This window comes from Balaenoptera musculus, chromosome 11, assembly GCF_009873245.2.
Source record: "Balaenoptera musculus isolate JJ_BM4_2016_0621 chromosome 11, mBalMus1.pri.v3, whole genome shotgun sequence".
Lineage (NCBI taxonomy): Eukaryota > Metazoa > Chordata > Mammalia > Artiodactyla > Balaenopteridae > Balaenoptera > Balaenoptera musculus.
In genome coordinates this window covers 102,058,781-102,086,510 of record NC_045795.1, presented here as the reverse complement: position 1 = coordinate 102,086,510, position 27,730 = coordinate 102,058,781, and the positions used below count along the sequence as shown (strand labels likewise).

General features: G+C 56.6%; 1 protein-coding gene across 3 annotated transcripts; it reads left to right on the top strand.

The window, feature by feature from the left end:
- RAB43 (RAB43, member RAS oncogene family) lies at positions 1 to 26,948 on the top strand. Of its 3 annotated transcripts, none has more exons than XM_036868034.1 (3): positions 6 to 334; positions 20,711 to 20,888; positions 23,289 to 26,948. In XM_036868034.1, the coding sequence occupies exons 1-3, from the start codon at positions 137 to 139 to the stop codon at positions 23,537 to 23,539; spliced, it is 627 nt and encodes a 208-aa protein (XP_036723929.1). In that variant the 5' UTR covers positions 6 to 136; the 3' UTR covers positions 23,540 to 26,948. The 3 variants fall into 3 exon arrangements, with proteins under 3 accessions (XP_036723931.1, XP_036723929.1, XP_036723928.1); XM_036868033.1 differs by having other exon boundaries at positions 10 to 334; positions 20,705 to 20,888; XM_036868036.1 differs by lacking the exon at positions 23,289 to 26,948 and having other exon boundaries at positions 1 to 320; positions 20,705 to 20,841.
- The last annotated feature ends 782 nt before the right edge of the window (positions 26,949 to 27,730 follow it).

The following is a 27,730-nucleotide window of genomic DNA, read 5'->3' as shown; positions in this document are numbered from 1 at the left end:
GGGGCGGGGCGGCCGGCGGGCGGTGGCGCCCCTTCCCCAGGTGTTGCGGCGCTTCCACGTCGCCAGGCGGCCCGCGGCTTGCGCGAGCCCAGGCCGCCCCAGCGTCCGGAGCGCCGGCCCTTGGGCTCCCGCGGCCATGGCGGGGCCGGGCCCTGGGGACCCGGACGAGCAGTACGATTTCCTGTTCAAGCTGGTGCTGGTGGGCGACGCGAGCGTGGGCAAGACGTGCGTGGTGCAGCGCTTCAAGACAGGCGTCTTCTCCGAGCGCCAGGGCAGCACCATCGGCGTGGACTTCACCATGAAGACGCTGGAGATCCAGGGCCAGCGGGTCAAGGTGGGAGGCCCGGCCCGGGGTCGCCGCGCAGCCGGGCCCCACAGCGCTAGGGGTCGGCCAGGGCCTTGGAGGATCTCCCCGGAGGGGTCGGGGTCGGGGGCCACGGCGAGCACCCGACTGGTCCGCGGGGGCTGGGGTCCCCTCTGGCCCCCTGTCCGAGCAGGCCTGGGCCTGGGCGTTGGGGCCGGCCTCTGGGCGCAGAGCGCGGGCCTCGGGGCGCTGGGGTGCTCGTGCTGGGGGGAGTGCGGAGGAGAGGCCCTGCCCTCCGAGCTACACCCCGGGGGACTTTGCTCCAGAATAGCGTCTCCGGTGCCCGGTGGCTGAGCGCCTCGGGTGCGGGCACGGGGGACGCCTGGCCGGCCTGCCCCACCGCGGTCGAAGGCCCCAGCTCGGCCCTCGGGTTGGGACCCCAGGCAGAAAGGGACACCCCCACGACTAGGAGGGACCAGGAAGTAGTTGCTTCTAGGACCGGAGGGCCAAAACTTTTTGTCAGAATTTCCGGCCTGGCCACGCCTCCCTGCAGTCTCTTTGTGGACCTGGTGGTGGAACTTTACTCGGCCGGGGCGGCCCAGGTCCCCTCCCCCAGCTGCAGCCCGATAGGAACTGAAAACTTCACGGGCCCCGGAAGGTGGGGGAGAGGACCGAGCTTTGGCAGTGGCTCCGCACTAAACCGGCAGGATGTGGCTGCCACAGAGTCCTGGCAGTGGTCTGATAACTAATATTTGTGATTAGTGAATCAGTTTCTTAACCTGTGTGTCAGCCCTCCCGAACGGAGTGAGAGACCATTGTTCTTGCTCGGGAACTTGACTGAACTGCGCCGGACGGAAATCCTTTCCCCTCTTTGGTGGTTTTGAGTTCCCACCGGCTCCGGGACGGCTCCTAAGAGCCCTGGGCGGGGCAGCACAGGGCCAGGGCATCTCCTGGTATCTCCGTGTTTTCAGGTGGAGCCGGGTGATTGAGTCCCGGGAGCCCCGGTACTGTGGCGCCCGGCTTCCCTGGGCTGCTGTGGGCCTGCTACCGGTTGCCTTTTGCCAGGGTGCTTAGCTCTTTGTTTCTGCAAAAGTGGGATAATTTCTCCCTCCTGCCCCAGCATGGAGAAAAAGTCAGCCAAAAGCCTTTCCATGCACACGGTGCCTCTGGAGTTGATGTGACAGGAGAAGCAGAAACTCCCTGCCAGAAGCGTTGCTTTTTTTTTTTTTTTTTTTTTAACAGTCTTTTGGGTTTCTGTGTGTTTTGGGTCTCCTTAGAATAGGAAAAAAGAACAAGGTGTGGCAGGAAGCTTTGAGTCATTATTCGGGACCATCCTTTGGAGCAGGTGGTGAGGGAAGGGCTGTGGGATGGGGTCCGCGGATGAGTCTGTGCCCTGAGACGCTGCCAGCAGCCACGGGGAAGTGGCTAGTTGAAGGATAGGCGTAAACAAGCAGGCGGCCCGCTCCCGCTCCCCCTCCCTTCCCCTCTCCTCCCTTCCCCTTCCCCCTCCCCTCCCCCTCCCCTCCTCTCCCCTCCCCTCCCCCTCCCCCTCCCATCCCCCCTCCCCACCCCTTCCCTTCCCCTCCCCCCCCCCCTCCCCCCCCTCCCCCTCCCCTCCCCTCCCTCCCCCCTCCCCTCCCCTCCCCTCCCCCCTCCCCTTCCCTCCCTCCCCCCCTCCCCTCCCCTCCCCTCCCCCCTCCCTCTCCCCTCCCCCCCTCCCCTTCCCCCTCCCCTCCCCTTTCCCCTCTCCCGGTGCTGACGGTGGTCAAGGAGGGGCTGGGTGTTCTTGTTTACCTGGCGAGATAACCTATGCAGAGCCCTGGGTGCACTGTGTACCGAGCACAGGTTATGCAATGCAGGGCAGGCACTTCTCCATTTCTTTTCCTGCTGGTCACCTTCAGATTGTTCTACTTGGGAGGCAGCTGGGTGCTTCTGGGATCAGGAGAGCAGTGTAGGCATGGTAACCCCCCTAAGAGTTAACAGCAGCTACCCCTCTCAAGAGTCTGATGTGTGCCAGCTGTTTTACAGATGTGTTCTTGTGATTAACCCCACCTCACACGGGGCAGGCTTCCCCAGGCACACAGCTGGGAAGTGACAGACGTGCAAGTTTTCTTCCAGCTTTTTGGACTCCAGGGCGTTGGGGTCTTTCCCTACACCAGACTGCTTCTTCTGATTGCATGGAGTGGGAAAGCCTGTGCAAGTATTTACTTCCTGATCTTGCAGCCAGAGAATCCTGAGGCCCAGGCACTGAAGAGACTGTGAATTGCAGTTGGGTGGGTGGGGTGAGAGGACAGCCTCCCCGGCCCCGGGTGCTGGGCTCTCGGGACTCAGCGGGGGCAGGTCATTCTTCCTCACCCATAAACTATCTCTGGGGTGTCTTCCAGCAATGTGATTTTTAAAAAAATCAAGTTTATTGAAGTTCAGCTTCCACACAGTAAATGTGCCTCACTTCAGGTGTCGAGTTCTGTGAATCCTGACAAACGTATGCAGTCCTGTCACCACCACCACATTCAGAGTATAGATTCCTTCCATCAACCCGGAAAGTTCTCCTGTGTCCCTTTTTGTCAGCGTCCTCCCTTCACCCCAGGCTCTGGCAACCACTGATCTGTTTTCTGTCGCTATAGTTTCAACATTGTGGTTTTTAACTGGAACCTTTGAGGAGCCAGAGTTTATCGTTGTTGTTTCTGGAGAAAGCATGTCCACATCAGGGATTTAGTTTAAAACCTTCCCAGGCCTGTCTAGGGTCCAGCAAGCATCCAGCAGGATCTCAAAGCCGCCTCTCCTGTGCTTGCTGGCTCTCGTTGGCTCTTGAGGAACCTCAGAGAGAGATCACCTAGCGCTTTTCCAGCTGCTCTGTGCTTGGGAAGCTGCGGACTGAAGGGGGGAGGCCGAGAGACCGCAGGGTCAGAAGGGCCTTAACTAGCTTACTTTTATCCACTTTTATATTGAGGTTCCACTTGTCTTTGACTGAAGAGTTCTGCTGCCAAAAAAAATTAAAAGTTGGGAACGTCACAGATTGAATTAAATCCCTTTCTTTCTTTCTTTTTTTTTTTTTTAAATTTTATTTATTTATTTATGGCTGTGTTGGGTCTTCGTTTCTGTGCGAGGGCTTTCTCTAGTTGCGGCGAGCGGGGGCCACTCTTCATTGCGGTGCGCGGGCCTCTCACTATTGCAGCCTCTCTTGTTGCGGAGCACAGGCTCCAGACGCGCAGGCTCAGTAATTGTGGCTCACGGGCCCAGTTGCTCCGCGGCATGTGGGATCTTCCCAGACCAGGGCTCGAACCCGTGTCCCCTGCATTGGCAGGCAGATGCTCAACCACTGCGCCACCAGGGAAGCCCTGAAATCCCTTTATTTCTGTAGTCACTTCCTCTTGCGACCAGAATGACATCCCAACAGCTGACCTGGAGAGCTGGTCCCCTGTCTGCCTCAGCCACTTCATCTCCCTGCCTCTGCCCCACACTCAGTCCCCAGCCTCACTGGCCCTTTCTGTCCTTCCAACATGCCTGCCTCAGGCCCTTTGCATCTGCTGCCCTGCCTGCCACATTCCACCCCCAGATCCCCGTGTAACAGCTGCTTCATCATTCGGCTGCCACTGCACAGGCCACCTCTTCAGAGAGGCCTTCCCTGACCTCCCAGGCCCTCCGTCCCTTTACGGGGTAGGTTCATAGCATTTACCAGGACTTGACATTCCCTTGTTTGTGGGTCTGTCCCGTACAGTGTCCGCTCCTTGAAAGTGGACACCGCCTTGTGTACCTGTGAATCCCCGCACCTACAATAGTGTCAGACACACGGTGCTCACTACCTGTGTGTTCATTGATTTTTATTTATAGGGAGGAAGCTGAGGCCACAATAAAGGAAGTGACTGACACGCCCAAGGCCCCACACAAGTCAGTGGCAAAACCAGGCTTTCAACCCAGGGTCTCCCTGGCTCCTAATTCCAGCGCCTATTTTTACCCTTGACTACCCTTCTGAGTCCCTCTCAGTTCGTAACGATGACCCTGAGATTCTGCACGTTAATGACTCTAGTGAAAAGACAACTGTGGTCACCGCACTTGGAGAGAAGCATATAGACTTGGGCATTTTCTAGACTTTCAGGAATGAGGGTGGAAACCCCAAGGAGTGTCAGGGTGTTGTCAGCTAACAGAGCATCAGGCAGCCCTGGGCAGCTCCCGTAGCAGCCCTGCTGGTGGGAAGGCTCTGGCCGTGGCGCGGGCCCCCGGGTGGCCCTGTGTGAGTTCACTGGGCTCTAGCTGTGCAGGCTGAAGCTGGGGGCAACTCTGGGAGCTGCTGGCCTCTCAGCGGTGATGTCTCTGCAGGAGAACCCTGGACTAGGTGTCCAAAGGTCTGTGCAGCCTCATCCTAGCCCTGGCCTGTCCCTTGTCCCTTCCTGGAGCCCCGGGCTTCCTCCTTTGTGAAATGGAACGAATGATCTTTGCTCTGCCTACTTCTCAGGGTTGTTGGACAGCTATGGACACGCTCAAAATAGTTACAGATTCCCCTTGTATGTTTTTGGATAATTCATCCACATGGTTCAGAATTTCAAAATTTCAAAGACATAAAAGGGCGTACCGTAAAAAAACAAAAACAAAACAAAACAAAACCAACCCTCCTTTCCACTTCTGACGCCCTGTAAGAAAAGGCAGGCAATGCTACGCATCTCTCGTCTCTCTTGAAAGTGCTATTGTGGATAAAACCGAGGAATTACAGACATAAGGGATTATTTGATTGTTGCTGCTGTTAGCATTTTCCTCCCTAGGGATTATTATTAGGATTATTTCTTAACCTGCCCCTCCGCACCTCACCGTCCGCCAGGAAATCTCAGCCGGTTCTAAATCCTGAACACATCCTCCGAATGCTGCTCACCCACCCTTATCTGGGACGACACAAAGGCCTCTTATGTAAACCGGGCTGTGCACCTCACAGGGGACGCGCACACGGGTCAGCCCTGGACAGCTGGGCCCCTTTATTCGGCCTTCTGTCGGGGTCACTGTCCCCATGCTGGGAAGGCAGCCAGGGTCCTCCCGCACAGAGCTCAGTCTCTGCCCTGGGGCCTGGGGCCCCACGTTGCGGGACCTTGCGCTCCATCGCTCTCCTGGTCCCAAAGCGCTTCTTTTTAAAGTTTGCATCCTTAGCCTTTCCAACTGGGGGTCTGGCCTTGCTCATGTGCTTTTCCTATTTGGATAAAATTGGTTTGACTCTTCCGGTTTTGATCAGAAATAGCAAAAGGATCGCTAGATAAGAGATAAGTTCTGGGTCACGCTGGTTGTCTGAAGAAATCTGTCCTTGATGCCGGTGACAACCATCCTCGTGGCAAAACGAACCTGCCTCTTGAGGTTTCTGCCAATCCCGAGGCAGCACGTGCTGTGGGAAGATGGTGGGAAGGGGGCCAGTGGTAGAGCCTCGGGCCCCAGGTCACAATCTTGGCTCTGCCGCCTGGGGCACGTGGCATCACCGCTCCTGATCTGTTCGCCTGTCAACCCCAAGCTTAGGGACCTGACGCACAGCAGAGCATCAGCAGGTGGGAGCTGACACGGGCGTGGGTCCCCTGAGAGAGATGGTGGCCTGGGTCTCGGGAGGCTCAGCTTCTCAGCCTGGCTGCCCAGCTGCCCTTGTGCACTGATCTGCTTCCCCAGCGATGAAATGAAGGCAGAATCCCCACGTCCGTGCCGTGGAGGGCCCGCTGTGTATGAGAAGGCGAGCCCGCTGGGGTCACAGGGGGGCGGGATCGCCCAGACCGGGCCTCCTCACAGCTCAGGGCCTCTACCTGCCTCCTTTCTTTGCTTCCATCCCTTTGGTGTTTCGGCCCCTTTGTGTTTTCCTTCCTTCCGTCAGCCCCTGTGTGGCCCTTGCAGAGAGGCTTTGGGCGTGAGGTATCGTAAAGCTTAGTAGTAAGGGGGCAGTCCTCCCTCCCTGAGTCCCCCATCTCCCTAGTTGTCACCACTGTTCTCGTGCTCTGTTCTGCCTGGTCCTTGCAGCCGCCCGGTGAGACCCCATTTCACAGACGGGGAGATGAAGGCCATGTGCGGCAGGTCTGAACCAGAACCTTGCCTGCCAGCTCCTCGTGTGGCGCCTTTTCCTCACTGCTGTGCACGCCCTCTACCACTACCAGCCGCCACACGCACGTGTGTGAGCTCATGCGCGTGCGCACACACAGACACACGTGCATGAACACACGCACGGAAAGGTTTGGGACCAATGTGAAATCTGGGCCGTCGTGTATCACTTGCATTTTACATTTTCTTACATTTTGATTAGCGGTGTCACATCAACATACTAATGCCATCTGCTTGTTAAACAAATCCTTATTAATTCAGATTAATTGGCAGAAGGGGTGCTTATGGCCAGTGTGAACAAAAGATAGCGCCTGCCTTCTAGAATGGCCTACATAATGCTGGTTTTTTTTTAAAAATTTATTTATTTATTTTTGGCTGTGTTGGGTCTTTGTTGCTGCGCGCGGGCTTTCTCTAGTTGCAGCGAGCGGGGGCTACTCTTCGTTGCGGTGCGCGGGCTTCTCATTGCGGTGGCTTCTCTTGTTGCGGAGCAGGGGCTCTAGGCGCGTGGGCTTCAGTAGTTGTGGCTTGCGGGCTCTGGAGTACAGGCTCAGTAGTTGTGGCGCACTGACTTAGTTGCTCCGCGGCATGTGGGATCTTCCCGGACCAGGGCTCAAACCCGTGTCTCCTGCATTGGCAGGCGGATTCTTAACCCCTGCGCCACCAGGGAAGCCCCGTAATGCTGTTTTATTGAACGTACAGCCAGTGCTGGTAGGTAGAGGCGTCTGCAACCTGCTCACAGGGTGGGTTTGATGACTCAGAAGGGTCAGAGGCCACCGGAGCAGAGCCTGCCACGCTGTCAGGAGGCCTTTGGTCCCAGATGAGGTCTGACTGTGAAAGCAGAGTCCAGGCTCACGTCAGGCCGGGCCTTGCCCGAGGGCAGTCGCCATGTGTGGGCGACAAGGTTCGTCCTGATCCCAGAGGCCTGCAGAGGTGGCCTCCGCCTCACAGCGGACAGTCGGCGGGTCGTTTCCCTTCCGCATGTCAGTTTCCTTGGGCGCCATGTGAGGAGGCTGGACCACGATTACTGAGGGATTCCATTTTCCTTGAGGAAAGTTCCGTGTAGTTTCAAGCCATGCAAACAGCCCCACCTCTGCCTTTTTTTATGTCTGAGAAGTGTAAAAATCAGGGTTTTTTTAAATTAAAAATATTCTGTTTATATTTTTCAGTGAGACACTGTGATTTTTTTGGTTTAACTTGTTTTTTACTCTCGGGTTTTAAGTCTGTAGTGGGGACACGAACAGTGGATGATTTCATGATGAAAAAATGGATCACAGGATAAACTTCAGTTTGCCAGCTATGAATTGTCAGTATCTGCCATGTTTGCATTACAGATGAAATACATGGGAAAAATCAACCTTAATATTGAAATCACAAGGTAAATACCTCAACGTAAACTCCAGCTCTGCAGTTTGCATTGGGTTATTTTCCCCAGAATAAGCCCTTGACCAGTATTGGCTGAATGAAGGAGTGAGTGGGGGGTGGGGGAGGGCGGGGAGAGGGGGAGGGGCATGTCTGCACCGGAGGTGGGTCCGGAACCTCAGCTTGCAGAGTGGGGTCCATGCGAGAGCGGGGGGGATGGAAGGCCCCCGTGTGCTAGGATGCCTGGGGCAGTTTGCTGTGTGTGTGTACGTGTGTATGTACATCAACACGTTATTGTTTTGCTTTACGTAAGTCAGCCTTACCTGACCATCGTGTCCGAAGTAGTACTCCACCAAGTTCCTTTTAAAAAAATCTTTATTGAGATATAATTCATATACTGTGAATTCCCCCATTTAAAGTGTGCAATTCAGTGTTTTTTCCTGTTGTTTTGAATACTCACCAGGATCAACTTTAGGATATTTTCATCACCCAGACAGGAACCTGGTAGCCGTCAGCATTCATGCCTGTTCCACTCTCCCCCAGCCCATCTCTGTGGAGCTGCCCCTTCTGGACACACGTGTACATGGAACCACACACTGTCGCGGGGTCCTTGGGTCATGTTTTTGAGGTCTGAGTGACTTTTCATCCCTTCCTCGCCCTGCTTAGTTTTTCTTCCTAGCACTGCACCCACCCCCCAAGTCACGCTCACCGTGTTGTTCCGTGCATCTGCACCTGACACTGTGCCTTCCCCATGTGTCCTGGCAGGTGAGTAAAGCACTCTCTCCAGGTGATGGGATATTCCCATTCATCCTCTCTGAACTCAGTGGGTGTAATCAGTATGAAAAGTCCCACGCTCCTGAAGCTCTATGGGATTCGCTTGTATTGCTTCGATTCATCCCTTCTTGTCATTCACCCTGTTCTCTGGAGGTTGCGCAGGGCGGGAGCTGGGCTTAGGGTCTGGCCTCCGTAGTGACAGCGTGTGCTGCTGTGCTGTGTGCTGGCAGCCCGTGCCCCACCTTCCAGATCCCTGATTTACTTTTCAGCTGCATCTATTCCAATGTTCATTTCATCTTCTAGTTTCTGTATTCTGACAATTACGTTTTTCATTTCCAAGATCTCCAGTTGGTACTTTTTCCTATCAGTAATATTTTCATTCTCAGGATATTATTAATACTTCTATTTTTTCCCAATTTTTCACCATGAAAAAGTTAAAAAATATAGAAAAGTTGGAAGAATAACATAGTGAGCCCCATATATGCTCTACATAGATTTAACAGTTGCTCATGTTTTGCTGAATTTGCCTTATCTTTCTGTATGTGTAATATAAATTTTTTTATTTGAAAGTAAGTTGCAGATAGCATGATACTTCACCCCTGGATACCTCGACATACAGCTTTTAAGAATAAGCACAGTGTGTTATCATACCTAAGCAAGTCATTGTTTCTATAAGCATCTACTTAGTCCATTTTTAAGTGTCCCCAACTTCCTCCAAAATGTGTTTTATAGAGTTTTCCCCCTTGAGCTGGAGTCCAGTGTGGGTTTAGTCCAGAACAATGTCTCACTTCTGTTTTGATGACTGATGTTTTTTAAGAGTCGCTTTCTGGATTTGTGTCCCATTTCCCTCGTGGTGTCTTTTCCCTCGTTCCTCTATCCTTTGTATTTTCTGTAAACTGGAGGTTGAGTTTAGAGGTTCAGAGACACTCGGGTGGAAGGGTTTTGGCGAGAATGGCTCACGGGTAATGTTTGCGCCCACACTGCCCCACGGCAGGCGGGACGTGATGAAGGTCCCCCGCTGGAGGTGAGGCCAAGTTTGACCTCCACTCACATTTATTGTTAAAGATTCCTTTTTGCTCCATTTTCCTTTGTTTCCTTTGTTTCTTGGGTTATAATTTAAGAGTCAGGGCCTTGAGCTGGCCTCTTCTGTCTGGAGCAACAGACAAGTTAAGTGAGATGAAAAGGGAAAAACAGCTGAAACTTAGAAGGTGGTCTGTCGAGCTTAACCGTGGTTGTTGGCTGGAAGGTGCCATGTGACACCCAGGACAGAAACTGCACGTCAGTGGGTTCAGGGTTTGTTCTGTGAGTACCTCCTCTCTCCCAGGTGCTGTTCTAAGTGCCTACAAAAGGAAGACACATGAGATGCGTCCCTGTGCCTCGGAGCTCACGTCTGGCTTGGGGGACAGACGTGCAAGCACCGAAGTAGCATGGGTGCCGTCCATACTGCTGCTGCAGGGACTGAACTGCCAAACCAGGAGCTGAATCATGCGGCCTTACAGGCACACGTGTGTTTACTGTGGCCATAGCAGGAGCAGATATTTGAAATTCGGACTCTTCCTGCTTGGGTGCCGTGCTGCCACGGGGCTGCTTGCCTGGTGCCCAGGACACAGACGATGTGCAGTCCTCTTCCCGGGCTTGGAGCTGGGCGTTGAAGGAGGACAGTTCCCAGTGAGGAAAGACAGGGGCTGTGCTCCTGGGCCGTGTTCATGTGCAGCCCCGGAGGCGGGAGAGGGCCTGGTGTTCATCCAATCAGGGGAAGCGGGGCCCCGTGGGGCGTGGGAGCCGCCTTCCGGTCACGCTGGAAGGTGTGCGCTGGGCCAAGGAGCGAATGGGTTGGCTTTGTCTCATGCTGGGTGGCGGCCCAGCCGCAAGTCCTGGTCCAGGCGCTGCGGCCCCTGCTCTTGACCTCCCTGGGGGGCACAGACTGCTGCCTGGCGTCCTACCTGCGTTTCGTCCCCGTGTACCCCATTGTGCCTGAAGGGGCTACAAGCAGGTAAGAGGTCACCGGTGAGTCCCACCTTGCTCGCCAGCACAGGGCCACCAGCTCCCCAGGCCCTCCTCGCTGCACCGGGAGCTCAGGCTGCCCACATCCCCCATGGGCGGAGGCTGGGCCTTTCTTCCCGCCAGGACTTAAGGACAGGCTGACTGATTCCTAGGAGGAGGAGGGTTTCATGAAAAAAGCACAGGACATGGTCTGTGGAGGAGCCGTGCACACAGCGAAGGGCACAGGCTTCGGAGTCAGACTGAGCTCTCCTTTCCTGCGCCCTGGGACCCGTCTTGTAAAAGGCTCTAAGATGCACCTGCAGGGCTGCCTGAGGATGGAATGTACCGAGACAGGGAGCTCCGGCAGAGTCAGCCTGGAGGGGCTCACAGCGCGTCTGTCACCTTCATCACCCGGGTTCCCACCACTGTTCCCAAGATGCTGGAGGTGAAACGCAGGTGCCGGGAAGCCCCCTGATCACCCTTGGTCCCCCGGCTGGCGGAGCAGGGCGGGGAACCAGCGGTCCCGCCTCCCTTCTTCCAGTGGTGCTGGCTCTACAGGGAGAGCTGCATGGTGACAAGGGACACAGAAAGTTGCCTCTGACGCTGGGATCCTGAGCAGTCGTGTTTCGGGGCCGGGAGGAACCTGTGCCCAGGAATCCGTCCGCAGCCCTTGTCAGCTGCTGGGAGGCGCGTCTGCGTCAGGTCCGCGCGGCCCCCCCGTCCGGTGTTGCTGCCCCGGTTCTCCTCGCTTAGCCTCCATCCCCTCCGGCCTGTCTCGCCCGCTAACACATTAGAGGTTTTGCAGGGTCTTTACCGTCGCTCCTGGAAGTGCACCGGCCTCTCAGCCGAGGCTTGTTTTCCAGCCCGGGGCTGAGCTCTTCCCTGAAGACTGAGGCAGGAGTGACAGCGGCTGGCCGGGTAGTAGCTTGCAGACCACCTCCTGGTTCAGACTCCCCACATTCCGAGACACGATGAACAGCAGCATGGGGGCTCGTATTTGGGTCTGTCCAACCAGTTTTTGGAGTTTTGTCTTGAGAACTAATTTTTCCAAGGTCCCTTTCTGCTATGAAGAAGCAACGAACTTCCCACTGCCGGCCTCATCCTGTGGGAGAACGGCTGTTCAGATAAAATCCTCTTCTATTTCCATCGGGAGGGACGGTGCTGGACAAAGGTTCTGGGACCTGAATCGCCAACGGTGCAGTTGATTTTATTTATTAGGTTTGTTTAACCTACTAAGCAGAATTGACTTCCCACCGGGGCACGTGGGAACCCTCCCTGGAGAGCAGCCCTTGCCCCGCCAGCCTCATCTCGCTCCCACTGGCCTGACCGCAGGACCTGCCCTCAGAGGGCTTCCTTCCTGGTCAGGCACCTGCTCTGTGCCAGGCTGTAAAGGAATGAGATGGGGTCTGTCCCCACCAGAGCCCGTTTTTTGTTTTTTTTGTTTTATTTGTTTTTTAATTTTTGGCTATGTTGGGTCTTCGTTGCTGCACGCGGGACTTTCTCTAGTTGCGGCGAGAGGGGGCTGCCCTCCGTTGCAGTGCGTGGGCTTCTCACTGCGGTGGCTTCTCTTGTTGCGGAGCACGGGCTCTAGGCTCGCGGGCTTCAGTAGTTGTGGCGTGCGGGCTTCAGTAGTTGTGGTGCATGGGCTTCAGTAGTTGTGGCTCACAGGCTCTAGAGCACAGGCTCAGTAGTTGTGCCACACGGGCTTCAGTAGTTGTGGCTCACGGGCTCTAGAGCGCAGGCTCAGTAGTTGTGGCTCACAGGCTTAGTTGCTCCGTGGCATGTGGGATCTTCCCAGACCAGGGATTGAACCCGTGTCCGTGCGTTGGCAGGTGGGTTCTTAACCACCGCGCCACCAGGGAAGTCCCCAGAGCCCATTCTTGATGGCGAGAGGCAGACTTACAAACCAGGAGCCCCACACATACAGCCCTGGGCCAGTTCCCACCGTGAACCGTTTCGTTTGGCCTGCGCAGTGGTGGTTTGCTGGTTTGTTTTTTATTGAATTTGCTTTAGGCAGGATATCCTTTTCTGTCACCTTGCTGGATTTTATGTTCCCTGCCTGGCCCCCAAAGGCACCCAAGTTTGGGACGGTTGACATCCTGTGTGTTGTATGCTGTCATAGAGGCAAGAGTAAAGGGCTGTGGACCACAAAGAAAGGAAAGCTGAGTCCGCTTGGTGTGGGGCCCAGGCCTGTGCGTCGGGGAAGCTCCACTGACCAGGTGACCTTGAACTGGGGCCCTGACGGTTAGGTAGGAGTTCACCAAAAGGTCAACAGGAATGCAGTCTATCCTAGAAAAGGAGATAATGACAAAATGATAACACCCTTCATGGGTGTGGGGACCCAGAGGGGCATTGTGAACTGGGAGTGGTCAGGTGTGGCGCTTAGAAGGGAAAACAGCCTCGTCCCTCACCTTGATACCGTACTTCCCCTTGAAATCCCCACCCCACCTGTTTGAAAGGGGTCACCTGACTGACCCCTGCGGAGCTGGAGGGGGGCAGCTCCCCTCTCCCGAGCATCCGTGCTCTGGGAGCCCTTTTCCATCCTGGCCGGGCCTCAGTCCTACCCTCTGTGCCCCAAAGATGCTTCTGGACTTCACTCTGGGTATCAGCAGCCCAGAGAATTTCCCCCAAAGTCAACTGTCAGTTGAGAGAGCCTGGCTGGGAAGGTCGGAGAAACTGGCGATGTGCCCGCTGGGAGGTGGGTGGCAGGCGGGCGTCGGGGAGGGGGCTCGGGTGTGATCCGTGAACAAGGCCCCCGTCTGTCCAGTGAGTGCAGGTGGAGAACTTCCAGGTGGGGAAGGAGGTGGGCGGGGGTGGCGGCTTCAACTTGGCAGGCAGGTGCTCACCCAGCCGACGGACCGTGTATTCATCGAGTGCCTTCTACCTGCCAGGTGCTGTGCTGGCTGGTGGGCTTATGCAGAAAGCCAGCCAGACACAGCCCCTGCCCTCAAGAGTCCCACGTGAGGGAGGGACAGTAAACATTTAAGAAGTGTGCGTGCGCGCCTGTGTCCAGCCAGGCGGCGGAGGGGCTGAGGAGGGGCCGTGGGGTGCGGGGCTGGGATGGCGAGGGTCTGGGACAAGAGCGTTTCAGGCAGGGGCCTAGATGCGGCCTCCCGGGAGCCGGACACGCGGGGTGGGCGACGGCAGAAAGTCGGGTCCTGTGGGGCCTGCAGGCGATGCGGAGGGCTCGGGGGACGCACATGAGGGCGGAGGCTGGAGAGCGGAGGGGCTGCAGGATCTCAGCCGGGTTCTGGCGGCTCCACAGGGGCTGCCGTGTGGGGCGTGGACCGGGCGCTGGGCGGGTGGAGGCCGTCCGCAGGGAGCCTGGTGCCGGCTTGGCGGTGATGCGTGTGAAGGCGCGGGAGCCGCAGAGCAGAGGGGCCTCCACACCCATGATTTCCTGGGCGCTGGGCCCCTGCCGAGGTCTCTGGTGGGGAGCAGGCAGGCACGCGGGCTTGGACCCAGCACGATGCCGAGACGCCTTCCTCGGCCAGTCACGGCACCTCCAGAGCCGGCTTTCTCCTCTGTGACGTGGGGATCACGGTCTCTGCCCACAGCCCCGTGAGACCCCGAGCGAGGCCGGCACCCCCCGCGGGTCCCCGCACTACCCCTGCGCAGGTCCCCACTGCGTCCACGTGGCACTTCCGCTCTCGTTCCTAAGGCAGGGCCCGGGCCTGTGCTGCCCGGGAGATGGCTCAGGACGACGCTGCTCTGCTCGCCTGCTTCTCCGGTAGCTCAGGTGGCCGCTCAGCCTCGTTAACCTTCTCCGCAGCCTCCCCGGGGCCCTGCCTGGTGGAGGAGCCGTGCTTGGCTGCCGGAATGCGGGGCCGCTCCCAGCCTGGCTTCTCCCAGCTCTTGGAGCACAGGGGGCATTCGGGCCAAGCCGTAGGGCCGCCTCTGTAGGACCGTCCTCCACCCAGCAGCCGGCAGCTTTACAGACATAAGTCGGGGCACGTCCCGGCTTTGCCTGGGCTCCCTGAGGACAGCCGTAGGCAAGAGCGTGCGCAGAGCTTGTCTGTTTCTAGAACAGAGGAGGGAGGAAAGGCTGTGGAGGCTGCATTCTCATGTGGGTCCCTCTGTGGGCAAGTGGGGCTTGATTGGGCCCGGCATCCCCTGCCCTGCACTGGCTGAGTGTCATTCCATAGGCGGGTGGGTCCCTCTCATCTGGGTCACGAGTCCCGAGTGCTCGGTGGTTTCCAGCCGGCCTCCTGGGCTAGGATCAGGGAGGCTCGAATGCTGTTTCTGTGCGAGGCTGGTTGCTGCGGCAATGGCTGGAGCACAGGGTGCTGCTGAGACACGCGAAGCGGAATGAGAGGCGTCTGATACACATCCCCTGCTTCGGACGATCTGCCGCCGTCTCCCACCACAGTGAAGTAACGCCCACCCTCAGGCTCTGGCTCCGGCACCGCCAACGGCCTCGCCTTCCGGGGTGCTGCTTTGCTGCCATCTGGCCACACTGCCCTTGCTGTGTTTCCAGCGTGGCAGGCTCTGACCCGCCTCTGGGCCTTTGTCCCCCGCGCCTGAACACTGTCCCCACAACCGGCAGGAGCCTCAGCCCAGGTGCCACCTTCTGTGACCACCCTCGGAGGTGCCATGCGGGGAGGCCCTCCCGTTACCTTTGCTTTCTTCAGGGTGCTCGTCCCGCCTCTCTGCAAGTATCCCACTGGCCTTCTTCTCGTCTGCCTCCTTTTTACTGGAAAGGGAACTCTGTTCCTGTTTCACCCCCTGCAACATTGCCAGTCCTTCCAACAGGGGCTGGGACACGGCCGACGCTCAGTTTGTCCTGAATGAACAAGTGCGTGGTCGTGCACAGCCCGGTGTGCCTTTCTTTGGGCGCTTTACGCGTTCTACTTTGCATTAAAGCTCCTTGGCGTGTATTAAAAGCGCCAGCCCCAAATGATGCCAGCTCAGTAACACTGTTAAGTGGACGCGTTTATCCAGCCCCTTCTCTGCGCCCGGCTCTCAGCACGCTGAGTCTGTCATTCACCCTTACGGCCCCTTTTTTTGACAGATGAAAACCGAATTAGGTTTTAGGCTGGAGACACCAAGGTGGGAAGTGGCGGGATTGGTTCAGGATCTCAGGCTGCCGGGCCCGAGCACTGACCCTGCTTCTTCCTCTTCCCCTGGCTCTGATGTGGGGAAGTAGGATGAGAATATTACCAGTCATGAGAAGGACCTACTTTCCTCCAAAAATATTTCCTCCGTTACTGCCCAGATTTCACGAGTGGGTTGACCCACATACCGTAATCTGTTGTGTTGGGTTTTTAATTTATTTTTAATTGTTATCGGTTACACTTGTGTATGGTGGTTCAACAAGGCTTGTTACGAAACGGTCCCCTGATAGTCCCCTCTGCCCCCAGCCTCTGGGGACAGTCGCTTCCGGCTCTTCTCTGTTTCCCCTCCTCTTGCTCGTCTTGCTAACCCTCCTCACCCAGGTACACGCGTCATCTATTGACTTCCTGCTTTGGAAGATGAGGGTTTAACTCTCAGCACTACCCTAGCCCCCATCACAGACACGCACGCGTGTGCGCTTGCACGCACACGCACACACACACACACACACACACACACTTTGCATCCTCCCAGTAGAGGTGTGTGGTAATGTTGATTAGATCAGCATTAAGTTCCTTTCAGTTCTATTCGCAAAACATAGCCCCAGTTTGATCACTTCTCCCTAACTTCACTGCTGCGACTGTGGTCTTTTACTTGGATTATGGCCACAACCGTCTAAATGGGCTCCCCTTTTCTGTCCTTCCTCTTTTTTTTTGGCTGCACGGCTTGCGAGATCCTAGCTCCCCGACCAGGGATTGAACCCGCACCCTCAGCAGGGAACCCATGGAATCCTAACTCCTGGATCACCAGGGAATTCCCTGGCCTTGCTCTCTTTTGATCTGTTCTCCATACCGTAGTCAGACTGATCCTGTTTAAAAGTAAATTTGATTGGCTCAAAACTCCCTGGCTTCCCCTTCACTCACAGTGACGGACAAAGTTCTTGCTGTGGTCTCCAGGGCACTGCATGATCTGGCCCAATTCCTCGGTCATCCCTCATTTCTCTCTCCCTTTTCACTCTGCTCCCAGCACACCGATCTTCGTGCACCCGTCATGTCTCTGCCTCAGGGCCTTTGCACTTGCGCTCTCTCTCCCTGGAATGCTTGTCTCGCAGGCATCTGCACAGCTAGCTAACTTTCTTCAGATCTTTACCCAACTGTTATCTCAATGAGGCCTTCCTATCTAAAACGTCATTCCTCACCACACTTGATAACTTCTTCCTCTGCTTGTTTTTTTCCATCTTACCACTATCTAGCATACCGATTATTGTATTACTTATTTTATGATAAATATTTTATTTATATTCTGTATTTCCATATAAACAAATATATATACGTATTACTTATTATTATCTTACTTAGCATCTGTCTCCTGCACTAGACTGTAAGCTTGAGCCCAGGAGTTTGTGTCTGTTTCCTCCGCTCTCTCTGGTACCTAGAACATAGAGCAGGTGTCCAGTAAGCGCTGTTGAAATGGCTGAATGAACACGTTTTGGTTAGTAAGAGCTGTTCACGGCTGAGCCATGTAGCACTGTCTTTCACTCCCCGTGCTCCCTCGTTTTTCCTGGTGGTAGTGATCATCTTGTTTCCGCGTGGGGTCTATGTATTTACCATTAACTCAGCTCCAAATTCTCCCCTAATTGGCACACTCACCCTCTCTATCTGCCCCACATCCTGTGTAATTGTCCCCGCAACGTCTTGCTGCCTCTCAGTTCCATCTTCTTGAAGAAGTCTCTCCCAGAGCGTTCTTAATTTCTGTTTTAGATTTTCTGTGGCTAGAGCAATATTCTGTAAGAATACAATCTTTTGAGATTTACTGAGGCTTATCTTAAGATTTAAGATCTTACTTAATCAAAGATTAAATACTTGGTATTGATTTTTCTTCAAGTTCACTGATTCTTTTTTTCTGTCTCCATTCTGCTGTTTAAGCTCATCAAATGAGTTTTCCACTTCACTTACTGTACTTTTAAGTTCTAGAATTTTGACCCTTTTAAAATATGTTTTTAGAAATAATTTCCATTTCTCTATTTGCCCACTTATTTGCCCATTTGAAATTCCCTATTTGCCCACTTAGAGTGATATTTTGCTTCAGTTCTTTGAACATATTTTCCTTTAATTCTCTGATCATATTTAAAATAACTGCTTTAAAGTCTTTGTCTGCTAAATCCAATATTTGGGCCATTTTGGCATCATTTTCTATTGACTGCTTTTCTCTCTTGGGGTCAAATTGCCTTTTTTTTTTTTTTTTTTTTTTTTGCATGTTCAGCAGTTTTTTAATTGTATACTGGAAATACCGGTTGATACTGGGTAGTGACTCTGGATCGTGTTTGAAGGGCACTGATTCACGTCCTAGTAGCCAATTCAGTGACTGGCTGGTCACCTTGAACCTGTGTAGCTTGTCTTCATGTTCTGTTAGGGCAGAGAGGTGCAAGTCTGACAGCGTTCCTCTAGCCTTTTACCTGGACAGAACGCGGCCTCCAAACCTGAGAGCTTGGTTTAGGGTTTCCTGGGCAGGTGTCGGGAGGCCCGCCTCTTGCCGTGGTCCTCACTCGCAGGGCACAGCCTTCCTGATGTCTCAGCTCGGTATCTGGGTCCTTCGCAAGGTGCTAAGGCGGCCTCTTCCCCGTGGCTGGGTTGGAATATCCCCCAGCACTACTCAGCCTCCACCCCTGGTGTGTCCTCACCCCCGGAGGAGCCCCTCTCTGGTTAGAACCTGGGAGCCTCACCCTGTGCGCGGAGCCCGCGGGCTAGGACCCACCAGGGACCCCCCCCCCCCCCAACATCGCTCCTCATCTCAGTCACACCAGCTGCTCCAGGCCCCGTGCCCTGCTTGGAGTCTAGCCCCCTGTCCTGTGGTCAGGAAACCGCCCCCAGTAGACTGCTGGCAATCCTGAGGCGCCTTCCACGAGTTTTGCTTCTTTCAAGGATTAGGGTCTCGTGCTGTGTTGTTTACATCCTGAAAACAGTAGCCTCCCATGTTTTTCTCAGTCTCCCGGTTGTTTAAGGAGGGAGGTCTCCACGGCCACTGAATACTCTGCCGGAACTGGAGGCTCCCGGCCGGCCCGCATCCTGGCTCGCGGCTTGGCTGCTGTCTTGGGATCTCCCTACCACCCCGGGGTTTCCCTTCACCTCTCTTTTGAGTTGAATTCTTTTTCTGGATCCCCCCATTTTCTTCCTGTTGGTTGATTTCAGCAGCTTCCTTAGAAAGGGGGGCAGGAAGGTAAATTTTTTGAGGCCCCTGTGTCTGAAAATGCCTCTGTTAAACCATTGCACTTGACTCATAGTGATTAGGTGGAGAATTCTAGGCTGGAAATTATTTTCCCTTGTAATTTTAGGCATCGTTTCATTGAATGTCTAATGCGATATGGATCTTTTCTGTGAAGCCTTCAAACCCGTTTTTCCTTTCTCTCTTTTTTTTTCCCTGCAACTTTTTAGGGTCCTTTCTTCTTCCTCACTGTTCTGGAGTTCCCACGGCCAAGTGTCTTGTGTGGGTCTGTTTTCCTCCACTGTGTACTTAATGGGCCTTTTCAATCAGTTCTGGGGAATTTTCTTGAAGCATTTCTTTGATTTTACTATTCTTTTTTTTCCCAAAACTCTTACTATCCTGATGGTGGACCTTCAAGGCTGGTTCCACAATTCCTTTTCTCTCTTTTCCATCTCTTTGCATTTTTTTCCCCTACTTGGAAGTTCTTCAAGTTTATCTTCCAACCCTTATGTTGCATTTTTCATTTATGTTATATTTTTAATTTTCAAGAGCTCATTTTTCCTTTCCGAATGTTCCCTCTACTTAAAATAAGAGTGTCCTTTTATCATTTCATGGACCTTTTCTTATCTCTGAAAACACTGATGATTATTTTGGAGATGGTTTTGAGAAACTCTGCCTAGTTTCTGTTTCTGCCAAGTTGCCTTTTCCCGTGTCTGCTTGGCCTTTGTGTTTGATGCTCCCCTCTGGGGTGTGGAGGGGAGTCCTAGGTCGTCTGGATCCCAGGCTGGTGTGGTGCCGAGGTCCCGCCTTTCACGTCACCCCTGCGTGAGCTGTGCCCCGGGGCCTGCTTCCTGGAGCCTCTCACCCTGCAGAGCAAATGGGACGTCTCAGGCCGGGGGTTTGGTTTGGCGAGTCGTGGCTCAGAGCGCGTCAACCGGTGGACCCCTCTTGTGAGGCCCAGGAAGAGGTGGTCACCTCCACAGTGCCAGGGCCAGAAGCCCTGCCCGCAGGAACTGTCTGAGGCCTCTGGGTCTGTCCCCACCCTGGACGCCCCTTGAGAACGGGATAAAGAGGCACCCAGAGTGCTTGTGCCAGCGGAGGAGGCTGGATGGCCTGCGGCTCAGGATGTCACCTTCAGGGCCCCGAGGACCTGCGGCCTGTGGAGCGGAGAAGGCAGGCCCTGAGCCGCCGAGAGCCCTGGACCCGCCCATCTGGTGCCCGCCGCGGCGCAGCCTCCTGGCCCGGGCACAGTGACCGTCCAGGTCGGCCCCCGGCCCAGCCTCCGCCGCCCTACCTGGGGTCTCTGCCGCCATCCTGCTGCTGCTGCTGGGAGCCAGGGCTGCTCCCGCCCCCCAGGCGCCCATCCAGGCAGGCCCGGCAGCGGCCCTGATGGGTGCTGGTGAAGTGAGGACCTGGGCGGGAGGAGGGTTGGGACCGGGGTTAGGGTTAGCAGGCTGCGCCAGCTGACGGCAGAGGCCGCCTGAGAGGAGCCTCCCTGGGCCGTCCCTGCCCAGCGTGAGCATCTTCCCCGGTGCCGCTGAGGCAGAACAGAGAGCCCGAGTGCTGGGGGCCTCCCGACGGCGGGGGCAGCGGGCACTCGCGGCCCAGAGGGGCGGGCACTGGACACGGCACCAGCAGCGAGCCTGGTGTCCCGGGCAGAGAGGATTCGGGGTCCAGTGTGCTTCCCGCCACGGTGCAGAACCCACCCCCTTGTCCTGGGACTCTGGAGGTGGAAACGGGGCTGCCCGCCTCCCCTTTGCTCCCCCCGTCCTGCTCAGGCCGCTGAGCTGCCTTCCAGGGGCTCAGAAGGCCTCTCCGCTCTGTCCACCTTCTGGCCCGTCCTACGTGGTGCCTGCCGAGGTGTGGCCGGTGGCCTGCCCCCGGAAGCAGCGCTTTGGGGGTGGGTCTGGGGGCTCGGCCTCCCCGTCCCCTGCGCTCGGCTGCACCCCCGGGTTCACGGGACCCCTGTTTCTTTAGCTGCAGATCTGGGACACGGCTGGCCAGGAGCGCTTCCGCACCATCACCCAGAGCTACTACCGCAGCGCCAACGGGGCCATCCTGGCGTACGACATCACCAAGAGGAGCTCTTTCCTGTCCGTGCCTCACTGGATTGAGGACGTGAGGAAGTACGCGGGCTCCAACATCGTGCAGCTGCTCATCGGTGAGCGGGGGCCCCTGCGGTCCACCCGTCTGTCTGTCTGTCTGTCTCTCTCTCTTTTTTAAACAAAGGGCAAGCAGAGCACAGAGAGGGCTGAGCTTGGCCAGGTAGGAGTGGAGCCAGGACCATGATCTAGAAAATTCGGGGACTTCTCTGGTGGTCCGGTGGTTAAGACTCTGAGCTGCCACTGCAGGGGGCACGAGTTCGATCCCTGGTCAGGGAACTAAGATCCCACATGCCACGACGCGCCGCCAAAAGAAAAAGAAAATTCAGATCCTGCTAATCACTTGTAAAGTTACAGTCAGAGTGGAAATGAGACGACGCAGGCCAGGAAGCGGTCGCCACGTGGCCGCACCTTGGTCCAGGCTAGTTCGGTCTTCATCATGTGTGTTCTCATAACCCTGCCTGCTCCTCGTGTGTCAGAGACGGGGCCGAGGGTCAGAAAAGTGAAGTCATTTATCCCGGTCCACATAGCCTGTGAGCACGTAAACGTGGCCGATCGTAATTCAGTGACCTGCTCTGTCGGCCACCCTGCAGGGGGCGCTTCTCAGGTGTCCACGCTCCTCCCCGTCACTCTGAAGTCTTGGTGGAGGGCAGACGCCGGCACCACCCGCAGAGCATCTGATTCGGGAGCGCTGGGTGGGCCCATGAATGTGCATTCCTAACAAGTTCCCAGGTGACACAGTGATCCCACTTTGAGAACCGACGCTGCAGGGGGTGCCGTGACCTCCATTTTACCTTTTCCTCCTGCATAAACTTCCCGGGCCTGGATTCAAGAAGCTTTGGACCATGTGTGTGGTCCCTGGGGTCCTCGTCCCAACAGTCAGGCTGATTCCTCTAAGGTGAGCAAGTGCAGATGGGCCTGGGCCGGGGTGTGGGTGCTCTAGGCGGGCTGGACGCCCCGGGCAGGAAGGGAGCTCTCCCCACCTGGCCTGATGCTCCCCTTTCATCCAGGACTTTTTTTTTTTTTTTAGTTTTTTATTTTTTTTGGCCACGCCGCTCGGCTTGCAGGATCTTAGTTCCCTGACCAGGGATCGAACCGGGGCCCCCTGCAGTGGAAGCGCAAAGTCCTAACCACTGGACCGCCAGGGAATTCCCAATCCAGGACTTTTAAAATAAAACATTCTATCATAGAGCATTCTATACAAGGACATAAAAGGAATAGCGTAACAAACCCCAGATTCAGCAGAGACGGCAAGTCCTGTCCACGTTCATTTCAGCCCTCGGCCCCTCCCCCGACCTCATATTATTTTGAGGCAAATCCCAACACCAAATGATTTCATTTGCCAATGTTCCAGCGTGAATCTATAAAAGATACAAACACTTAAAAATATATAATAACAGTACGTTTTCCACATTTAAAACATACTGACATCTCCTAATACAATCAAGTTAGCTGATCTGTGGTCAGATTTATAATTGCTCATAAATATCACATGTGCTTTTCTTTTCAGTTTGTTGAAATCAGGATCCAAATAAGTTCCAAACATTGAAATTGGTTGCTGCATTGTTTAAGGTTACCAAAGAAATTTCAGATATTTTTTTTCCTTTTTTTTGGCCATTCCGCGTGGCTTGCGGGATCTTAGTTCCCCGACCAGGGATTGAACCTGGGCCCCGGCAGTGAAAGCAACAAGCCATAACCACTGGACCGCCAGGGAATTCCCTAGATCTTCATAGATGCTTATCTATTTTTTTTGTCCCTATAATCACATTATAAAAGTCAATCACTTAGAGACTTAAAAAAAATTCTTGTAGAAATTGGACCAAAGAGCAATTGACCGGATTATTTAAAACATAATGAAACATCTCACACCTCATGGGAGAAGCAAAGGTGTGCTCTCAGGGGCAGCTGTAGTCTGTGCTCTTATTCTCAGAAAAGCAAAATAATCAAAACCCACAATCTTACAGAGAATTTAAAAATTCCAAAGGAAAATAGGAGAGCCTAAATAATCCGAATAATGACAAAATTTTAGCCAAAAAAAATAGCAAGGCCAGATTTCTTTAACTTCAGCGTTGGTGGAGTGCCCGCTAGGTGCTAGGTCGTGTCCACTGTGTCATTTAATCCCTACTCCGCAGAAGGTGGCGTCGTAGATGGGGAGGCTGAGACTCAGAGATGGAGTGAGTTACCCAAGCGTCACACAGCAGGTGACAGCAAGCTGGCGTCTCTACCCAGGTCTTCTTCCAGCTCTAAGCGCCCTGTTCTTTTCACCAAACCTTCCCGCTTCTATTTCTTAGGAAAAAGCAATAAAGTGCACAAGCCCCTGGCAAAGATAAGGAAGAGATGAGATGAGGGACTAAAGGATGGGATAAGAGCATTACAGATAGAGTCTAGGGCTCTCTGCCTTTAGCTGTAGCCGCGCCCGCCTGGGCCCTGGGCCTCACCACTGCCCCACCTCCCCGCAGGGAACAAGTCGGACCTCAGGGAGCTGAGGGAGGTGCCGCTGGCCGAGGCGCAGAGCCTGGCGGAGCACCACGACATCCTGTGCGCCATCGAGACGTCGGCCAAGGACTCGAGCAACGTGGAGGAGGCCTTCGTGAGGGTGGCCACGGAGCTGGTCATGCGGCACGGGGGCCCCCTGCTCAGCGAGAAGGGCGCTGACCACATCCAGCTGGACAGCAAGGACGTCGGAGAGAGCTGGGGCTGCGGGTGCTGACCGGGGTGCAGGGCAGGCAGGCGGGGCTGCCCCACCTCCTCCCGCCCTCTGGCCGCCTCGCCCAGCCCTCCAGAGCTGGCCTCCAGGGTGCCAGCCAGATAAAGGCCTGGAATTACCCCGCCTGTGGCCTGGATGCTTGATGGGAGCACTGCCCTCCAGGAAGGAAGAAGCAGGATTCCTCCCGCGGGAGGCCCTGTTGGCACAGGGTAGGGTGTGGGGCCCTTCCTGCCAGCCAGCCGCTGTCCCCGCCACACATGGCGCGTCCCAGGACTGGCCTGAGCCCAGCGGTGTGGACCTTGGCCCAGGGGCTGGGAGTGGGACCGTTTCACACCCGAGGAGGCCGCAGCAGGGTGTTGCTTTCCAGGGATGTGGCCGGAGCTCCGGGTCCTCCCAGGGCATTCCAGGGCCTCCTGTGCAGGAGCAATGGCCCAGCAGACTCAGTCCTGAGCTCCATCCCGGGGTCCCTGCCTCCCTCCTTCCTTCACGGCCGGCTCTCAGCTCACGGGCGCCCAGGGCCGGCTCCTGCCTCAGCGGGGCCTCCCTCTCCCATTTCCATGGAGCTTCTCGTTCTCACCGGCACGACGGTGGGTCACGGCCTACAGCGCTCGTCTGCTGGCTTGGGGCCCAAAGTTCTGCCACTCAGGTTGCAAAAGCAGCGAATCCTTTAGCTCTGGCTCTCCGAAGCTGGGGGGTAGTGGGAATGAGATAGGAGTGTGGACATTTAAGGGAAGAGTAAACGCTCACACCCCTGAGCCCCGCCTGTCCCACCCCACTTGCAGAGATCCTGCCACGTTCAGAGCGCCAGTTCCCCCGCCACTCCCAGTCTAGCTTAGAGAGTTTCCCACACAGAAAAGGCGCGGCCCCGGCAGGCCTGGGTCTGGGCCCACCCACGCTAATGGCCTCTGCGTACGCTGGCCACTGAGGGTAGACAGCAGGGGACCAGGATCACTGGGGCCCTTGGAAGCAGCACCGTTCTCTGGGTGCAGCTCAGAGGGGCGCAGGGACCGAACTGGGGGAGCAGGTGGTCTTCCCAAGCCAACCTCAGCCCCTCCCATCAGCCCAGTTCAGCCCTGCAGGCCCCCCCCAGTATGGGGCCCCAGGAAATCAGCTGCTCTCAGAGCCGTGGGCGAGGCCACATCAGGGAGACACAGCCCAGGGCCCCTGAGAGCCCAGAGGTGCCACACAGCTGCACTCGGGCTCCCTGCCTGCCATCCCAGCACCTGGTCTGCGTCGAACCCTCCCAGGCAGGCCTGGACGCAGAGCAGGAAGTCGGACCTTGCCAGGCAGCCCCAGGAGGTGGGTCGGGCAGGGCTGCTGGCCCTTCCAGCCGCGGAGGCTGAGCCTGGTCCTGGAGGGGACGGACGCTGGCCTGGCCGGGCCAGGAGCTGCTGAGCAGGGGTCAGCCCGCTGTCGGCCGCGTGGGGTGGGAACTGGGAGCAAGAAGGCCGCCTGGCTTCCCTCCCCCGTCCCTGCTGATGGGATGGGGTCCAGCCCCTCCACCTGCACAGTAGAAAGTGCCTGCACTGAGGGGTTCCCCAGAGAGGGGCCCCCTTCAGGCCAAGGGCAGAGGTCCTCCAGCCCCATGACCTCTCTGCTGGGGGCTGATGTTTGGGCAGAGCTGGGCGTTCAGTCCAGGCCCAGCTGGGAGAGAAGTCTCACAGAGACCGCCTTGCACAGACTTGCTGCTCTGGGGGGTGGGGTGCATGCAAGGAGCAGTGGCCAGGACTGCGCCCCAGTTCCAGCGAGCACAGGTACTGACCCCGGGCCCAGGGCTGCCTCACAGGGCTTAGGGAAGGAGGGAGGCCCCCAGCTCACCTCCTCCAGAAGGAGCCCTGCCGGGCTGCCGGGAGCAGCATCCAGGGTACACAGGTACAGGAAACACCAGTGACAGGGGCTCATCTGCCACCTTGGGCTGTGAGCCATCCCCCTACGCCTGTGCCCGGAACCCTGCACGGGGGAGGTGGCCTCACGGTGGCCCTTCCTCACCCAGAACCAAGGAAGCAGCACTTCACTCTCTCCTTTCACAATCCCAGGGCCCAGTGGGTCTCCTGCCACCCATCCTCTGCACGAAGCAGCCTCACTCCAGGGCTGTAGCCTAGAACTCAGGGGTCATTTCAGGCTCCCCACTTTCTCCCCCACCCTACAACCGTGCCCCCGGCCCCTCTGCCCAGATGGGCCCCATCCCCTCCCCTGGATGCCTCCCTGACCTCCTTGGCCTGGGCTTCCACCACCCCAAGCACCATCCCGCTGCTGTGAGGGGGGCAGCTATGAAAGGTCCCTCCCCCATCCTGACACCTTCCAGTCGTCCCCGGGCCCTCGGGAGGCAGGCCATCCTCACGCGGGTGTCCAAGGCCTCACACAGCTCCGTTCCTTCTCCCCTGCACCGTCTTGCCCACAGGAGCAGCTTCTGTCCAGGCCCTTCCTGCCCTCCCCCCCTTACCAGCCCTGCCCTTGAATGCGTGCCATTTAGAATCCCACAGATGACCAGCTGGACACCTCTGAGGACAGGCCCCAGCTGGTCCCTTGCTCACCGTACCCCCTGGCAAGAATGCGTTCCTTCCCTACCCACGCTTGGCCTGCGAGGTTCCCGTCCTGGGCCGAAGCCATTCCCTAGAGGCTTCCCGTCCTCCGTCTCAGACCCAAATGCCAGTGCTCAGGGCCTCCCGGGGCGTGCTGCCGGCTGCCTGCTCTGGGGTGCCCTGGCAGGTGGGGGCCTCACTACCTCTCTGGGCCTAAGTCCTCTGTCAGATGGGCCCAGACGGATGGACTTGGCCAAGGGACAACGGGGAAGTGTGTAAGACAGCACTGCCCCGCCTCTTCCCTCTCCCAGCGCCTCTTCCTTTGTTTATAAGTTACCCAAGAACAGGAGCAGGTGAGGTCAGGGGCCAGGGACCAGGAGAGGAAGCCGGGCAGGAGGGCCAGGAAGTGTCCCAGCCACCGGGCGGAGGAGGGTGGTCTGTGGCCTGGACTGAAGGAGGACCAGAGGAAGGCTGGTGTTTTATGCTCCCGGGAGGGGGGCAGGCAAGGGACAGGGATCCGGACTCCTGAGCCAGAGACGTGGGCCCGGCCCAGAGGGCGGGGTGGGTGTCGGGGTGGAGCTCAAGGACACGGGCCCCAGCAGGCGTGAAGCTGGAGGAAGTTCCTAATTCACATTGAATGCAGTTACTTCTCCCCGGAGGGCTGCCGAGGCTGGGACCTCAGAGACCTCTGAGCCTGCACCTGGGCCGGGGTGGGGAGGGCCTCAGCCCAAGGATGCCATTGCATTTGGGGAGTTTTCACGTTGCCTATTTATGAATATATAAATCTTTATAGCGAATCTATTTTTTAAAACATGGAAAAGTTGCCTTTATGGAGACTTAGCAGAGCCAGAGTGTACGCATTCCTAAACCATTAAACGTTTCTGTAACGAGCCGGCAGCGCCCAGACTGGTTCTCTTGGCTTGGAGCTCGGAGCTGGCTCCAGTGGCCACGGATCCACAGATGTCCCACCTGCCTGGCCGGCTCCCCCGACTGGCCTCCAGGCCCACACACTGCCCCCTGCCCGTCTGTTGCCCAGAGCCCTGTTAAGACCATCGGGACCCCTGGACGGAGGAGCAGACAGTGCCTCAGGGGTGGGGAGGAGCTGGGGTTGGGTCCCATCTCTGCCAGGGATACCTTGGGCGAGTCACTGCACCTCTCTGGGACCCAGGATCCCTCATCTGGTTTCGTGCTGGGGAGGCAGGTTGGGAAGTGCTACTTGGTGATCGCCAGGGGCACCAGCCCAGCAACCCTTAGAGGCACACGTGTTACCATCCCTCCACCCTTGACTTATTCAGATGAGCCGACATGCTCAGGGTAGGGAGTTCCTTGCCTGAGTCCTGCAGCCACGAGGAAGTACAGCTGTTACTCCAAGTCAGGGTCTGCGAGGTCCCGGAGGACGGGATGGGTCTTGCTCATCACCGTTCTCCAGCGCCGTGCCCGGATCCATGCACACAGTAGGCGCTCAGAGAGCTGCTGGGCACCTGGATCAGGGCCTTGACCCCAGGGACCCCATGAATCCATAGCCCCCCGAGATCAGCGGAGTCCGTCCCTGGTCCCTGACAGAGGGGACCCCTGCTGACGGGAGGGCACAGCCGCTCACCTGCCCAGCCTCCCCCAAGACAGGCTGACAGGCTGGGGGTCACACCAGCCTCCACTCAAACCCCAGGTCTGC

Excerpts from the sequence above, each read along its gene's own strand:
- RAB43 (XM_036868033.1), top strand. The coding sequence starts at position 137 with ATGGCGGGGCCGGGCCCTGGGGACCCGGACGAGCAGTACGATTTCCTG. Across the intron at positions 335-20,704 it reads TCCAGGGCCAGCGGGTCAAG|CTGCAGATCTGGGACACGGC; the intron begins GTGGGAGGCCCG and ends CTGTTTCTTTAG. Across the intron at positions 20,889-23,288 it reads CATCGTGCAGCTGCTCATCG|GGAACAAGTCGGACCTCAGG; the intron begins GTGAGCGGGGGC and ends ACCTCCCCGCAG.